Source organism: Anguilla anguilla, chromosome 18, assembly GCF_013347855.1.
Source record: "Anguilla anguilla isolate fAngAng1 chromosome 18, fAngAng1.pri, whole genome shotgun sequence".
Lineage (NCBI taxonomy): Eukaryota > Metazoa > Chordata > Actinopteri > Anguilliformes > Anguillidae > Anguilla > Anguilla anguilla.
Window position 1 is genome coordinate 17901873 of NC_049218.1, and position 18349 is coordinate 17920221.

At 43.0% G+C, this 18349-nt stretch overlaps 1 protein-coding gene across 2 annotated transcripts in view; it reads left to right on the forward strand.

Moving 5' to 3' along the window:
• The first annotated feature begins 1149 nt into the window (after nucleotides 1-1149).
• Nucleotides 1150-18349, forward strand: part of LOC118217682 (gamma-aminobutyric acid receptor subunit pi) — a 32855-nt gene continuing 15655 nt past the window's right edge. Inside the window, exons 1-2 of one of the 2 annotated variants that reach the window (XM_035399633.1) lie at nucleotides 1150-1740; nucleotides 7991-8079. In XM_035399633.1, the coding sequence (XP_035255524.1) occupies nucleotides 8024-8079 (56 nt within the window). In that variant the 5' untranslated portion in view covers nucleotides 1150-1740; nucleotides 7991-8023. Of the gene's footprint in view, nucleotides 1741-7986; nucleotides 8080-18349 lie in introns of both variants that reach the window. The other variant, XM_035399632.1, reaches the window with a different exon arrangement.

The following is an 18349-nucleotide window of genomic DNA, read 5'->3' on the forward strand; positions in this document are numbered from 1 at the left end:
CAGCAGGCTGGCAGCACCTGATGTGGAGGAGAGCTCTCCCAAAATGATGGACTGTGCAACAATAACATGAATCTATGAATACAGTTGACTGTTATAAATTGAAAGAAGACAAAATAACTTTTAAAGGTTCATAAAAAAAAAAATCAATTCCTGCTGCCATTCACAGTGAAATATTTACTTGTAAAAACCAGCTCAGATGGACAAAATGTGACTGATCAACCTGAGCTTCCATCTCCAGAGCTGTTATTTTACAACTAGTTTGATCCGTTTTCACAATAAGGCCAAAACCAACTGTAATTATGCAGAAATTGATAAAAACATTGATCTTGAAAGAATAATGAGAAGAAACAGAAAAATAAAACCACCTGGCAGACATAAAGCATATGCAAGACACCTGCTTGACTGCCTGCCGCTTTCCTGGAGGCTTGTGGGAAATGAGGTCCAGATTCAAATTGATGCTGTTCACTGGCTATAGGGAAAGGATGGGTCGGCTGTCAGAACACCCACACAAAGAGACGGTAAAAGGGTCGTTCTGGTGCCTCCAGGAACCTCACAAACCATCCATCAAATGTAAATGCCTAGGGGCAGCCAGGGTATTTTTGACATCTGACCACCAGAGCCCCAGGGTTAGTTGAATCCGCTAAGTCCCAGGTCATCCTCTTAGCACAATGATGATTGAAAGAATGTCTCCAGCATGTGCTGCACGTATTGTGGTGAAATCATTAAACGTGCACTGACATGGATTATTTACACTTGATTACATCACAGTAACAATAAGGCAACCAGGCCGTTTCTGTCAGTGCATCCGCGCTGAAAGCAACAAGCAAAGCCAAGTCAACCCACATCTATCTTCATAAGTGAATGTAAATTATTTATATCATATAAGTAATATAAGACCTCGCAACAAATCCTGTATATTGTATGTAAGATTTCCATCCATATTTTACCTTCCGACATATAATGGAATTACAGCGCATGGCCCTACACTGTGACAGAGCGAATGATTCATTTTTATATTTGCGCGCGCCTTCATCGCTAATTATACCGTTCGCCGCGCAGTAAGTGTACACATCAATCGTAATCGATCGCCACTGATTGATGATAAATATTTTGAGCTAGTATGCCTTCATCTACGTCAAAGGCTGTTTAAAAAACATTAGAAGAAAAATACTTCAGTAGTTTAATATGTGTGCTGTCACTGAGCCAGTTATAGATGGATCCGTTTTATAAAGTATTTTTTTTATTGTGAAGTCAGATGAAAGGTGTGCAGCGCGTTTGGTACACATTAAAATGTCTTTACTAGTTAAATCTAACAGAGCCATCTGTGGCTGCTTTTCGGCTACGTCAGTCTCCATCTCCAACTGTTGGAGGGTCCGACAGCGTGCGCACAGAGCGTCGTCAGAAAGGCAGCTTACAGTGGTGCTCGAAGTCTCCCCTCGCAGTGCCAGAGAACGCGGTGGGCTTGTCTCCACAACCATTTGTTTTTGAAGACAGATGTGCACGGACCAACTGCTTTAGCTGGAGCTCCTTGGATAGACTGGGGTTGAAGTACGGGCAACAATCGTCCACATTATTTAAGTACGGGCAATAATCGTCCACATTATTTATTTATTTATTTTGCTAAGCTGAACTCCATATAACGGATCCGCTGCTTACCGCACTTTCGAGTCATATGGGTAATACTAGCACCCACGACGGATGAAATCTTTATGAAATGCTCCCTGGTACGCATAGTCACGGGTAAGTAAATGTCTGCGTGATTTTAACTTTAGTGCGCCTTAGGAGCACCGCATGCGTTGCTAGCGCGTGCACATCTGTAAGTGCGTTTCAAAAACCCAACTCTGCTTGTCAGCGTGTACAGTGGAATATAGAAAGAACTATCGCGTGCGAGTCAACGTAAACAAACCAAAATCGTTTAAAGGTTATGTAAAAAAAAATCCATCTGAACATTGTATTGCGCAGTTCATATACTTTAACATCGGTTCGTAAGTTACACTATAGCCTTTTAACAGACTACAAATATTTGTATCTAGGTCTCCTTTGAATTGTTAATTGTGGCTATTACATTTCGTAAAGTTAAAGGTATGTGACACGACAGAGATATAAAATTCCATAGAGATGATACACATAGAAAAACAGTAAGGCTTGGCTCTCTTTCATACTTTAATATAAACTGAATTTAATCTCTTTAGAATTGTATTACAGTTGCATATTAATGTTACTTGGACCTGGACTATGTAGTGGCTTTTCATTCTGTGCTCACTTCAGTGGTTGGGCTAAATGGGGGGGGGGGGGGGGGGGGGGGGGAAGGGGGAGGCAGTTGTGGCTTTGAAATGGCATGGTTGGATGGGCAAGAGCGAACACACAGATGACAGGTGAAGGTTATAGTTACATACTGCACAAACAGCCAAGTAAGACTCGAGGTGTTCGGTAGGTAGATTGATTATGTGGTCAACCTTGAATGTTTAATCCAGTAAAATGCTAGGCTATTACATTACTTTATGTGATGTATATTTCACTGGCCTTTGACCAGGCAAAACATAGGGGGGTGGGGCCCTGCACTGGGTAAAATTTATAACTTACATTTATAAATTGCAAGATTTTTCCCTGAGCACAAATTAAACAGAATATCTTTCCAAAATATGAAAAAGGACAGCCCGTTTAGATTGTAACCCTGCATGTCCAGAGAGTCTAGAGCCACATAATGACTGTCCTCATGTGGTTTCATTTCACAGTAATTACCAGGAAACACATGGTGGATTTATTGGGTTGTGCCCATAAGACCTGTAAGCAGTGAATGTGGACCTGTGGTTCTGCCAGATGGGTCAGGAGGTTGTTCATTTGGATAAAGCTGTGAACACAGCTGGCAGCATCACACCTATTCAGTGTGAGGCACTGATTTGGCAAAAAGTCAGGTACAAAGCAGGTTAGATTGTATGGATCTATGTCTACGGTTTAACAGTCTTACTTGGCTTGTCTTATGAGAGGTGAATGCCCCAGATCCCCTCCCTCCACCACACACACGCACACAAACCGCACACACACATTCACACACACACATGCACACACGCTGACACACACATGCACGTATGAACGCATGCACACACGCATGCATGCGTGCACACAGGAATGTATGTGCAAACACACAAGCGCACATATGTATGTACGCACAGGTACAGAATACACACATGCATGTACATATATTCCCACCCACTCACAAGCATACATACCACTGCCATCGTGACAGCCAAACTATGAAAAAGGACCCCTTTAGAGAAAGGCAGAAATGGCTACAAGTGCGAAAGGAATTCTGGGTAATAAGATCTGGGCGTGGCAGTTTAAACCTGTGCACAGTGGGGCAGCTGGACCGCAGATTCACCCTCCAATCAAGCGTGACATTAAAAGTAGGTGCACAGGCTAAAGCGAACAGGATTAACATAAATGGATTTGGGAAACGAGGGAGAGTGCAGTTGCCACTATCAGAAACCCAGCACCACCCTGCTTGCAATTTTTGGAGTAAAGAATGTGAGCGATTGAAAGAGAAAAAGGATTGTGAAAGTCAAGCGGGTTGCGGGTGATGGAATAGGTGAGTCTACGCAAACTGGCATGTTCGTAAGTGGGGCGGGGTGTGCACGCCCTCGTACGGTTCCCGTCCGCTCAGCACACTTCTCACTCCCGTATTCACAGGGCATGTATCCACATTTTCTCCGGAGCTGCTGTATGCAGTTGTGTGTAACTTCACTGCACGTAAACTACACTGTATATAGAGCATTGTAGAAGGTTTCTGTTTATGATGATGAAACACAGCAAACTGTTATTTGGAGTTTGGGTGTTAAACTGTGAATGGGAGAGTACATTTAAATCAAGTTGGCATTCCAGTGTGCTGACTCTGGTAGTTGTGCAGGTGCAGAGTTCTTGGCATGTCAAAATATTATGGCAGTCTGTAAGGTTGGAATGCAAATGTGCAGAATTGTGTTAATAAACACCAAACCAACCCCCCACCCCTTCTCTCCCTTGCTCTCCCTCTGGCGATCTCTCTCTCTCTCTCTCTCTCTCTCTCTCTCTCTCACACACACACACACACACACAAACTCATACATCTATTATTTTTTTATTTATATGTAATATGTGTGGCATGCTATGCCATGACATTGCAACCAATAGGGTGATAACTTCTCCAGACTTAATAGCATAATAATGATTAATAATTAATCGACACTCGCTTGCTTTGCTGTAGTGAGCTGCAGGCTATAATTCTCTTTTGTAAGCAGTCTTAGGAATTAATTACAGAGAATGAGGATACCATTAAATCATCATTTCTGTTTTAGCATTAACTGAAATAATGAATTGGAATGACCTACACTATTCGGCTTCACCTTTAGCTGTTAATTAACAAATATACTATATGTGGACAATGTACGCCTGTTTAAGGTTAAAGTAGTGACAGAGAAGCAGAGAAGGGCAACTGTTAGGGTAGTAGCCAGTTAACTATAGTGATGAACGATCAGCTTAAAACTACATTAAAAGTCAGGAAATGTGGGCCAACAGTCAGGTAATGGTCAAGCCCACAGCCAGGTAATGCATTGGTGAATTGCCTGGGAAGAATCCAGGGAGTTCACCTGTAGTGAGTGAGGGAGCCGCCAGGTAAAGAGCTGGGGTAACGACCAGGTGAAGAAGGAGTAGGGCCGTTTCACAGTCCACCATCAGGAGCAGAGAGCGGGGCGCACACTCATCTGCATTAATGAATAAGCCCAAGCCCCTGAACCGTGGCGATGAATCAGCCGTCAGCCGAGGGAGCGCTCTGACAGGACGTCAGGGCCCGGGATGCGTAGCGGCGGGAGACGCAGGGGCGCTCGCGTTCCCGCCAGGGGATGTCCTTTTTGTGCCTGGCTGAAAATCAGGAGAGAACGAAGCTCAAGCAGAAGGGCCATAAGGAGAAATGACAGGGCGGTGACTAATTCCTGAGCTGTGGAGCAAAAGGGCAGCAGATGAACTCACATGTCATGTGTCTGGAAATCTCGTTATTTTAAAAAAGGAAAATATATATATGTATATACATTTTATTTATTTATATATAAAATATAAATATGTATATTATGTTCCAGCCATTATAGAGTAATAATCCTGAGAATGTTACGGAGAGAACAATCTGTCAGGCTTTTTTCTGCTGCATTTGATCATTCTGTCAGCGTCAGCCCCTCCCTTAACCCCCCCTACCCCCCCCCCCCCACCCCCGCCGTCCCCCAACTAACACGCATCTGCACAGCTGCAAAGAAAAGATTACCCAACATGTTTCAAGAAAACAAGTAAAATCATGAGACAAAGAGAAAGAGAGATAAGGGAGGGAGGAAAATTTGTCATTGAATCTCGAAATTGAAGTGGCCATGTTTTGTGGCGAGGGGATTAAACTGCTGTTTTACTTGACCTTTGGCGGGACCCTGTTAAGATCTTGTTGCAAAGAAAATGAGGTTTCATGTGCTTTGTGTGTGTCCATGCATGTATGCATGTGTATGTGTGTGTGCTTGTGCGTGTGTGTGTGTGTGGGTGTGCATGCATGTGCGTGTGTTTTTGTGCGTACAATACGTGTATCTGTTGATGTTTTACAGAAACACTCCCCCTGGCGTGTATTTTAGGTGGCCGATTGGTGATGGGTGGGAGTGGCCTGTGGCTGTCTGGGGGCGGGATTAGCACATGGAGCTGTATCTCAGGGGCAGACGTGGTAATCCGTGGATCTGTGGGTGGAGTTCTCAAGAGGAATTGATCCACACTCCTCAACAGAGATTACAGTATCAAAATCCACTATAGAGGAAGAAAAGACGAGATGTCCTAAGGCGAAGGACTGATGGGCGGATGTTTGTTTATGTTATGGGTTGCTATTTTTGCCCCTATCTTATTCCTTCTCAATTGGATTTATTCATCTATTTGTTTGTTTGTTTTTCTGTTTGTTTAGCTAGTTCCTTTTGCCCGTTGGCAGAATCTAATAATTTGCCTCCAGTCAATAGAATAGTCTAACATTCAACCATATCTGCAACTGCGCTAGAATGCTAATTGATTTGATGAAAACTGCAGGTGACGCCATCCATTGCTCAATACCGTATCATTGAGTAATGTGGGCCAGGGGATTTGGAAGGTCCAGGGTCAGTTCAATTTGAGTAATTTGTTTTATAAAACTTAACCCCGACAGCCCAACTCCTTGACCCCAATGTGCCACAGTATATCAGCTACGTATGTCAAAACAGGACAGAAAATGTCCTCATTGAGTCATATATCATTCCTTTCCAGTGGATTCACAATTGCTTTCCCAATGGGATCATGGAGTCTGGAGAAATCACATTACCAAGGTTACTGGAAGCATGCGTGCATAGTTTCACCTGGGACTGCTCTGAGGTCTCAGCAATTTTTTAAAATAGACATTCAGATGACATCTGCACCAGTGGTTTTCCAATATTACATGACATCAGCTGTGTATCCTTCAGTAATGAGAAGAACTGCATACTTTCAATACTTCCTAACAAATTATTGCAATCATTTTGTTTGGCTGGGCTAGCTAGCTGAATATCCTCACGTAATGTGTGGTATCTGTCCCACCCCGACAACCTCAGGCAGTTTTGGAAGAGCACAGGCTTGTACAGGTGTCCTTTGAAACACATGCAGGCAGCCACCTGTTCTTTTACGGTCTGAAATATACCAGTTCAGTGTGCAGAAAAATTAATATTTTTGCCAATTAATAGAGTTCTCTGAAAAGCACTTTACAAAATGATATAAATGCAATAAATAATAATAATAATAATAATAATAATGTGAGGGCAGGATATTTAAAATCCTGACTCCGGGTGAAAATGAAATAACTTTTCAGTTTAAAACACACTAAATTCAACTTAAGCACACATTGTATTTTATTTTAATTAAAGTTGGCACTCAGTATTCTGATTTGAAAGACGTGCTGCTCTTGGAATACATCAACTCCCCCGGCCCTCGCTGTGCTTTCATATTGCAATCTCATTTCACAGTTTCACCAGGCTAATCAGATGCTTGGAAATGATTATCACCCAAATCTTGTGCTTTTTAATTCTTTTTTTAAATTCCCTGTTCATAGGATCCATGGTTTTTATGTGAGTTGGCTGAAAACATGTCTCTAGGTCTAATGAATATCTATTCCAATGAGCTTAGTACACAAGAAAACAGCAATCCTGTTTTCCATACTGTAATACACTTAAACCCAGTCAGTGATGTGAAGTGGGAGACATTTATTCTGACCTGGGAGCAAGTTTATCTTATGAGAATCAGCTCCTGTATGGAGTCATGACCGGCATTCCAGCGATCTGGAAATAAGTCCATTTCCTGTGTTTGCAAACCTAATGACCCCGGACTCTGATGAACCCTTTGGGATTTAGAGGATTCACCCACTTGTCTGTTTTCATCTTATCAGAATAGGACTACAGAGGGAGGCGGAGAGAAAGTGAGCAAGCAGGGGAGAGGGAGGGAAGCATTTTCTTTGATTGCTTTTTCCTTAACGCGGTGATTACCAGTTGGCCAGAGTTTCACTGGATATTACAGAGGAGCGGGTGTGTGTGCAAGGAGTGGGTGTGCGTGTGCAGGCACGCGTTTGTGTGTGTGTGTGTGTGTGTGTGTTTACATGTGTTAGCAGACTGATGGGAAAATGGAATCTTTCTGAAGGGAGGCAGTAAATGATTATAAAAACACTTAATGTAAAAAAATAAAACAATGGTATATAAATAGTTCAGGAGGCTGTGACCATCTGTGATACCCTGTAGCCAATTTATCTCTCAAAATAGAACTCGAGTAGGCCCAGTTAGGAAGAAACGTCCATCAGTGGAGACACATTCACTGCTCTTTGTACCATTCACAAGAAGCCGACGCTGGGTCTCTCAGTAATGGGCATTGATTTGTCTTTGTTGCTAATTGGACACATTTCACCCATGTTAGACACAGTGTTGAGTTTTCTGTCTGGTTTCCCTGTTTCAGATAGACACCCTCAGTCCCGACAACTGCTCCTGCAGCCATGTGCACATTGGCCTCACCAGGGACTGCATTTGCGGTCCTTGTCTTCCTCAGCGGGTAAGAGATACCTTCAAATCCTTATGGGCTTTATACGAGAGTTTATGGAGCTAATGCTAAATTTTATATGGTTTATGCTGAAATGTATGGGGTTTATGTGACACTTTATTGGGGTTATGCTAAACTTTATGCCATTCACACAAAAGCCTATGGGGTTTGTGCTTGTCATGGTTTGGGGTGTAGTGGCCGTCTTTGGCTCTTGCCTCTTTAATTGACGCACCTGTTCTGCGTTCATGCCACTTTTGGCTTAATTTGGATCACCTGCTCCCACCTATATAAGCTCCGGCTGACTTTCAGTCAGGGCTTCTGTGTAAACTCGTGTTTTCATAGAGCCGGTAAGGTAAAGAAAAAAAACCTTCAAGAGAGTTTATCGTAGTATTTAGACTTTGTTCAAAATATTCTACAACGGTCTCTTTATTAAGGTTTGTATAGGTCTGTTTTTAGGGCACAAAGTTGCCGGCAGACCACCTTAGACTTTCTGTTTGTGGTGGTGACTCTTTTCAGCCTTTTTGCCTTTTGGGCTGTTTGTTTTTGAGAGTTCACCTCCTTTCTTTTGCGTTGTTACATTACAGCCTTTCAGTTTTTTCTTTATTTTCCGCCCTTGGGGTTTTCTCAGGGTTGTTTTCTGTTCGCTGTACTCGGCTGGACCATTTGTCCTAGGAGTATTGCTTGCTTTAGGCTACTCCCTTCTTTATTTTTCTTACTTTTTGGGCCCGTGGTTCCGGGAGATTTCCCGTGGGACCTTTCTGTTGAGTTTGCTGTCCATTCCTCAGTCTTCCTAGACCTTGTGGCTAGCTCACCTGTGTGAGTAGCTTTTAGTTCCCTATTCGGTGGCATCTGGTTCTCTAACATCCCGCGCCCTCACAGTGCTTTGGTTTATGGGGCGTATGCTAAAAATAAATGTAACTTTATTGGGCTTACGCTAAACTGTATGGTGTTCATGCTAAATTTTATGGAGTTTATGCTAAACTTTTTTATGCTAAGGCTTATGTGGTTTATGCAAAAGTTCATTGGGTTTATGCTAAACCTTATTGGCTATGCTAAAGTTAGGTACGGAAGGTGCTTGGTTCCATTTCTTTCAGGTTCTTCACTGAATCCAGCTGTTGTGTGGATGCCTTTTCCCCTGTTCTTGGAATATCAGACAGTAACATATGGAGACTTTATTGTTCTTCTCTCCCTTTAACTGAGTGGCCAGCTTGTGGAGAGCCACAGGGTTTGTTGCTTTCATTGTTACTCAACATTTAATTGATAAATGAAAGCAGCTGTCACACTGTTAAATCTAATGACTTTCTTTCTTGGGCCTAAATTGTTTGCCCGTTTTAAAGTGAGTGTCAAAAACCAGCAAACTTCGGCTGTGAGTCTCCCAGGCCAGGCCTGGGGTACCATGGCTTCGAGAGACTGCACAGTTCATGGTGTCGTACTGGTTGATGCAGCAGACCTGTTTTTCATGGGTTTAAATCTCACACTGAGGAACCCCCCAGGTTCTCCATAAGAAATGAGTATGCATATCCAGCTCACTGAATGCACAGCATGAGCTCATCTAATGAACCCCTGCACAGATAGGGTACTGCACGTCTGCCGCCGATAGTTATGAGATTTTTAACATGATGAAGTATCCTGAGGGTGCTAAACCCTGGTCCTCCTGATCTGTGCTGAGCAGGAGGTGCTGTGTGGATCTGAAAGCAGAGCCATCTGCCTTTGTGCCGGGCCCAGGGGGAAGGGGAACAGGGGAGGGGCCAGGGACCCAGAGCATTCTGGAGCCCTGCCATCCACACCTGGAGCATCAAGGAGAGCTTACATAATCACCTCACGGTGTCCCAACCATCGGGGGTGCTGCTGGTTGGGAATGGTGAGGATCGGAGGAATCTGAGAGTGTATCCTTGTGTGACTATTTCATGGTTTCAGTTTAGCGTTCTGTGTTTATTGCGTGCATCATTTAAAACCATGCTTTATCGTTCTGATGCAGTATATAATGAGATTATGATTGAGAAGACTAATTAGAAAATTCTTGATTGAATTAATTATCTGACGCATGATGTCTGTACTGTGAAAATCAGTACACCATGTCAGCCATGTGTAGCCATAAGTCATTTGTCATAAATCATTTTTAGTGGGTGTGTATGTATTGGTGGTCTGAGCTTACAGCTGAAAGGGTCTGTCCCTGACTGTGTTCCTGGCAGAAAAGGGAGGCATGGGCATGCTGTGGAGCGGGTCTGCTCTTCACAAACACTGCCTCATTTCACGGAGGGGGAATTCTGGGGGGAATTTGTCTGATACATGCTATCCCGTTCTCGCCTGGAAGATCAAATAAGGCCTCTCGCCAGTGTAAATTGCCTCTGTCTGTTCTTTTGTTGATATGACCAGGCTGAGGGGCAGATTTTCCACATTTCTAATTGACTAAAGCTGCATGGCTGAAGTTGCGGCCCTCTTTCCAACAGCCAGGCCAAAGCTGCTTCTACTTGCAGATACGAAAAAACACCAAACAAAGCAATAAAGGTTTGAGTGTTCACCACTGCTTTTCTGTGTGAACAACTGCGGTCAAGTGGGTTTGTTACGGGTTGTTAATACGTTGCGTGTTTGGTCTGAGATACATGCGTAGGTTTAAAACATGATTTGGAAGCAATATTAACGTTGGAGTACTATTCAAAGCTAAGGTTCACATTTGTGGGAGTATTTTTGGGTCATTGATATTGTAAAAGACATAACATTGCCAAAACAAAATACTTAAAGGAATCTATGAAACTGTTAGCTAATAAACTAGAGAATTAGGCCTCCTGCTTCATGATTTTGGAAATGAGCAAAGCTGGAAGCTAAGGATATGCACAGCCATCTTGCAACACCCAGAGTGAATTGTGTTTGTCTACAGTGGATTTCTTTATTGAATAATCTTCTCAGTAAGAGGCTCATTTTATGGCTTATTGCACAGGAGCCATTTTCTTCCTGTGATGGTCACATCCGCACAGGATTATACAGGCTCTTGAAACGGTAAACATAAGATGGGATAAGAGTTAATCCTTGAAGGCTGTCAGCTGTTTGTGAAGGACAGCGTGCCACCGAAGGTGTGTGGATGTGGAAATGAAGACGTCAGACGTGCGTTCCTGTTTCCATCCTCAGTGGGCTTGATCTCCCTTATCCCTACTGCCGAGAGAGCCGGTGAATGGGTGACCTCATTGTGGCTTAAGCCGAAGGCAATGCCCCATTTGCTGCTGGCAACTCAAGTCAAGTTCTTTTTGCCTGTTTTCAGGCTCCCAGTAAATGGAAATTGCATATAAACAGCGGGGTAGCTTTCACTGTTAAGATTTGTTTTTTTGTTTGGCTTTTTTGTCTCCATAAAGCGTGCAGTGCAGAGGTGCATTGCAGCTACGCTGTCTTCCTCCGGATGCTTTGTTGAGCCAAAATGTGCCTGTGAAATCCCTGCGTTATAAAAAGAGTATTTGCTGTGAGCGCTTTTTTTTTTGCTAGTGATACTTTTGTCATAAGGATTTAGCTACTTTAAAAAGACAAATCACTGTGAGATGTAACAGCTTTTTATATATGTAATCTCTTCATGACATTTTTATTATTATATTCATTATTATAAGAATCATAAAAGATTGAGTATTGAAAGTTCATTGATTCGTTGTGTTTCTTATCCAGTGAATCTGTGCACTGTACTTGGATCTTCTATCAATTATTTAATGTTTATATAGCTGGGCTATTTATTCAAGAAATTCTGCCTGTACCACACCTGATGCTCAATATGCACGCGGTTCTGTCTCCTGTTCCTCGAGCCTACTCTCCTACATTTGAGTAATTGTTGTCTCATGTTACTGAGCACATGATAACATAATTTTAGTGAATTAATATCAATGGAAGCTTGTATATATTTGGTTGGTATGTATGAACAGATGAGTACAGTGCAGTGTACTCCAGGCAGAGTTAAGGCAAGGGATCGCAAACCTTTTTAGGGAAAAACCTCTAGCCCTCCTGAATTGACCACGCAGTGGCTGATATCCCCTGACCTCAGTGAACTGTCTGTTTAATGCTTGTTACTTTTGCGTAACACCTGCTACAGGCTGAAATGTGGTTGCTATGTAGCACACAAGAACATGGATGACTATCTAAATCCTGATGACATTATTGTTCTGTGTCTTATTTGACTTTGATGTTTAGCGCAATCCACATATTTACTATTACAGAGGGTATATTGGTAAATGTATGCAATTATCCTGTATAAATCATGTATAATACATGTATAATGTATAAATCTGTTGGCACTTTCCCCTCTGGGTGTTTCACTGTTACTCGAGAAGAATAAATGACAGCTCTTCCAGGAGTCCAGTTAATTATTTGTTCCATTCTTAGTCCGCAGTACATTCGTTGAACCTGACAGGCAAAGCCACGCGACATGGGATTGCCATGGAGACGGAAGTGTCTCCTACCTTATCCAAAATCAAGCTGGCATATTGACCGGCTGCATCCTCACCGGTCATATCTGTTCTATTTACAGCGATGCTCAAACCAAGGCTTTCTCTGTGTAACCATGGCAATGCATACTTAAATTTGCTTTCTAACTGAACCGAAGAGGGAACAACTTTCATTTGACCTCATTACTTAACTTCATTTGCATTATTTTAAAGGAAATTAAGGCAAAATATGAAGGCTATTATCTTTTTTTGACATGAATTTCTGCATAAATGATCAGCAAAGTTTTATCTAGTAGGGCCTTTGGGAATAGTAAACTCAACATAACAGAGAATATTGCATGAAACTGAAGCAGAGGGGGGCGATAATGTCTACATGTACTTATGATAATGATGACAATATTTTGGCTGTTTGAGCTCCCCACAAATGGTATATCAGGTTTTAATTTTTTAACCATGAAGACCTTTGTGGCTGCAGATTAAAAGTCTTCTTGATAGATAGCATCAGCTCTGGATCACTTTAAAATAAAAAAATAACAAATCCATCTGCACCCTTCTGTCTTCCAGATAACTGATCATTTTGAATGCATGGCTTGACAGGCTGTCAACACTGCTTTGGGAAAGGCATAGTGGTGAGCCAGGCTGTGGAGAAGCCAATTCTTTCATTACGCTGGAAGATGGACGCTGTGCTAGGTCATACAAATTGTAAAGTGTGAACACAGTCCCCATTAGACATGGGGGGGCGAATGATGGTTTTATGGACCATAGAGATTCGATCATGGTTGCCCTTAAATGTTGGATGGATGTTCACAAATCAAAGCACTGTTGAGATGTTTAACAATTCAACATGATAGCAGTCTGTCAATTAAAATAGGGGGGAAATTTGGGGAAATTTCTTCTGAGGTTGCTGAATGCTGCCTTTTTTCAAGCATACTTTCAGTTTCAGATAGGACTAGAAGGCTAATTTCCTGCTGCCATTTGTGTTATCTAGGTGACAGTGTAGCACAATGGGCAGGGAACTGGGTTTGTAACATAAAGATGTCTGGTTTGATTTCCAGGTAGGACACTACCAACATTACTCCAGTATATATTTGGCTGCAAAAATTATACTCTGTAAAAATACAAAAGTTGGGTAAGTTGCTCTGGATAAGAGTATCTACCAAATGCCAGTAATGTTAATGATACATGAGAACTCAGGGCACGTTTTTGGTCGCCATTAGGAGCTGTCTGCATGATCAGAGGCATCCTTGGCTGAACCCGTCTGGAAGGCTTATTGCACGTCCTTTCAGCTGCTCTGGCCTGCCGTCCCAGAGGCGCTCTTTAACATGTGGCTGCGAAGATCTGGCTGATCATGATCTAACAACTCCGACTCCGCGGCTGCAGCGCACGCGCGTGCCTGGCTCTGTCCATGTCTCCTTGGATGTGCGCGCTATTCACAACGTGCCTTGCGTGGGCGGCATGCACGATACCCTTGGTTACTGCGGACATTTCAAAGAGAAATATGTGAATTTTCAGTTCCAGATGTGTGGTAACTGGTCATGTTTGGTCAATGTTCATGAACATATTGATGGGTATGCAAGGCCCTTGTTAAATCATGGGCTTGTTTAAATAACCGAAATGTTTTGTTCTTCGATGAGACTGTGATCATAATCAGTGTTCGAGTCAGCAATCAGCAGTCACATTTCTGTTCCAGCTGAATGTGTTCACCAATAATGATAATACTTCAATGCTGTTAATTACATGTTTCAGACCATTTAGACTGGTAAAGTTGAAACCAGACTTCAGGTCTATATACATGTATTATGTTCCTGTTTCTGCTCCTGTTTTTTTTTTCCTTCTTGGATACTGCCCTTCTGCCTATAGGTGGCACTGCAGAGGGAAATTAAAGGTTTATGACGAACACCTGTCTACCTGCATTCCAGGGGATAAAACAGCCCAACCACACCAGCAAGGCTCTCTTCTTTACTGATCTAGCACACCAGATTGCTGGTGTGTATATTTTGACAATGTTTGATACCTTTTAAGTTGTAGCCTTTGATTTTTTTTGGGTGTGTGTTGTTGCTTTGGAAGTGTTCATTTTATTCTTTTTGTTCATTTTTTCTTTTCTAGTGACCTTTTTTAGATTTTAGATTTTGTGTGAGAGTAGTTATCCTGTGGGAAGAAAAATAACTACTAGTGTTTGATTAGGGTAGTCGTCTTCTATAGACCCCACTTTGGTCTGGCTTTTGTCCTGTCCACTTCCACATCCAACACCTGTTTATTTGTATGTATTTCGTGATTTTGGTTTGTTTTGTTGTTTTGTGTCTGCCATTTTGTAACAAGCTTTGTTTGGATTAAACTTGCAGGGCTTTCAGCCCTGTGTTTCATTGTCCCCCAGTTAATATAAAGCGGGTGGATTTTGGGATGTAAGAACACATAGCACTCTAAGTTAGACATCGCACCCTTTTTAAAAACATCCCTGAAATGGCTGATTTTGCACCCTGTGTCAGAAGTGTTGAGTGTGTGTCCCGGTGTGATTAGTGAGAGAGAGCTCTGAGCTCGGAGGAAACTACGCTTTAATGTGTGACACACTTAAAGGAGCGCAGAGGGGGTTTGTTTTGCCAGGGGAATTAAATATGGCATTACGAGCGACAGGCTTGGGGAACGTGAGCTGCTCTGCAAGCGATAAGACGGGTGCTGGAATCTGGGGGATCTTCGGAGATATGATTCACGAAAGACTGCAGCTTATTCTGCGGGAGGGTGCTGGGGGTGGGGTGGGGGGGGGGGGGGGGGTTTGTGATGATCCGTGGACATTTACAGCAGCTCATCGAAACGAGTTTAATTATGTCGGTGCGGGAAGGGAGCTAAATCCCTGTTTCCTCAGCTGGAGTGAATATCCGGGGGGGGGGGGGGGAGAACGACAGAGTTTCCCTCAGATCTCCCCTTCCTCTCTGAGTCCGTGCCGGCATGCCTCTTTCCCCAGAGTGGCAGTTTCCCAACCGCTGTAGGGGGAAGAGGGGGGGGGGGTGAGGCAGCAGGATGGTATGGTGATGAGCGGCAGGATGATTTGAGGGTGCCGGAGCAGAGCGGAGAGAGGGGGAACAGCGTGGATCTCTGCAGGGGGAAACGGCACACAGTAATCTCTTCTGATATGTGTGCCACATCCCTGCAGAGAGAGAGAGAGAGAGAGAGAGAGAATGCGTACATACTGTATATGGAGAGAGGGCTCCAGACTATCTCCTTCACAGAAACCAAACCAGAAATATATTCTTAAAAGTCTCCACCTTGGGAAAAACTAACCCTTACCATGTACACAATAATGATGTGCTGCTGCCAACTGTAAAGCACCCTGCCCCCCCCCCTCCCCCCCCCCCCCCCAAATAAAAAACCACAATTAAAATTTTCCTTCATTAGCTTTCTATTAAATTAGCACTTCAAACACATCTACTGCTTGTTTAAATGTTGATAAATGCCTATTATTGCCCTATTTAAAGAGGTAAAACCATAATAACCATAATAAATTAGTGTGACAATTACATTTGTATGAGAATCTGAAATGGCCCAAAATAATTATGCAGATGGTTCACATAGTTATATTTGCCGTGTAAATACAGTGCTGGTGCTATGCTGTATGTTTCAGTTTGGTTTCCAGTCTTCCCAGCATATCACACAAAGAACAGAACACCTTTAAATGCTGGAATGAACACAGTACAGGGTAACGGCATGTGATTGGTGAATGTGACCTCCTATAATTGTGCAACTCTTACCATATAGGGAGTGTACTGAACCTTTTTTTAAACTGTGAGACAGAGCATATTATTCCACGTTTTAGAATAATTCTGGCAGCCATTTCTATTGTAGGTGGGCGGCCCTACCTGCTGCTGGTCGACAGGGCCAATGAAACTGAGCTTTCAGAGAGGAACGCGCTCAAAGGCCAATGAAAACTGGCCAGCTTCTCTGTTTATAATCTACTTTTACAGGAAAAAAACACTTTACTGTAGTCCGATCCGTTCTGGTCCAGTTCATAGAACCATCTTATGTCCTTGACATCCTCACTCAGTTAGGAAGAGCGTAGAAGGGCATGTGCTCTCCTCTGAAGTAACTGCTGCCAGTCCCCATTTATTTTCACTCTGCAGTCCACCAGCTGAGCTATGTGGACACTGTGTGGGAGGAGTGCACTTCCTGTAAAGACTGCTGCCACCCAGTTGATGGTGAGCACTGTCTCTTGGATCGTACTGCTTTCCTCCCAGGGAAACGTTGCGGCCAATCACGTGCCTCTCTGCAGTGCTGCCAGTCACAGTCGCCGCTCATCATGGTAGCTCACCGCCTAACCGGTCAGCGGCAGACGGCGGGATGTCATGCAGTGTGGGCCGTTCCTTTGCTGACAAGCAGAGCGTTGGAATAAAATTAAATGCGATCCATTACGTCATCAGAATAAATTCCTGGCGACATCGGTGAGTCTCTATAATGCTCCATTCACTGATAACAAGTGCTTCAGTAAGGTCGTGATCCACTTTAGTTGATGGGTAGAACATATATCCCGAATCCTTATTTCAGTGAGAGAGAGAGAGAGAGAGTGAGAGGAGAGAAATTATGTGATTTTGATTACTGCCGTGGAAATTGCTTGAGTGGTGATTTTGTTCCAAGTTCTCAGTTCTAATTTGGGGGGAGGATAGGGGGTTGTGTGTACATTAAATTCATCTGTTCTCCCAAGTGTCTGAAAACGATGAATATGTTTCAGCTGCTTGGACAGGGAAACAAGCGAGGGAAATTAGCACATTAAGAAGTGTTAGTTAGGATACACACGGTGTCAGACATTCACATAGATGTGACAAATTATTATAAAAATGTACCTAATTGGCCTGTTTCCGATAATTTTATGGGAGGGAAGATGAACTGCAAATGTTCCTTCGATCTGAACAGCACGTGCTCATTTCTGTCAGCTGTGGCTGGTAACGGGTCGTTACAGGGTGTTGAGAAGCTGGGTCAGTTTCCAGGAATCGGTTCCAAAGTAATGGACATTTGGTTTTATCCCTCTTCATCCTCCTGTTGGCCAGTTTGAACCTCTGTAACAGTAATCATTTCTCAAGATGGTTGCATTTATAAAGTGAGCAAGCTTGCAAAACCACATCCTTGTACTGAGTATCAGATTCACTGGTTATGTTACTGTACAGTCTCCCTCACATCATTTAAAGATTGACACATTGCACATGGGGTGCAATGGTATAAACATCCTTCTCCACTTTAAAATGCTGCCAATGCATTGAAAGTGGAGAAATGCTACCTCCCAGGTCCTCTTGCTTGGTATGGCTAGCGCACCATCCGTTGGATTTGTGTTTGCAGTCACTTCATGGGTGCCATATTGAACCTCCTCCACTAGTGCAATGTGACTGCTTTCACTTCCTCACCTATTGTGCTCCTGTTCTGGAGACTGTCGTGTCGAGAGGCTCCTTGGTCTCCTCTGTAGTCGCCTGTGTGTGGCCTGCCAAATATTCCACATTAGCAGCAGAATGTCATTAAATCTGCAGACAGTGTGGTTTCTTGGTTTTCTGATGTATCCGATGTCCTTCTGGTCACAGTCAAATAAGACAGCTGGAATTTTTTTCACTTCTGCTAATAAGTCCTATGCCTGAGGGAATATCCTGGCTCATGCTATCAATGTACATTCCTTCATCATCTCTATCAGGGTATGGTTTTATCCATTTCATGATGACATGTGATTTCCTATGCGGCAGCTGCAACACTCATAATTGTCTTTACAAAAAAAAAAGTTTGGTTGCACTTTCCTTTCCAGTTTTTCTTTCTGAAAACTCAAGAGGAAACTCGGTGGAAGAATCTTTATGATGACTCCTGTGATGTCTCACGAAATGTGATCTTTTGAGCCGAGC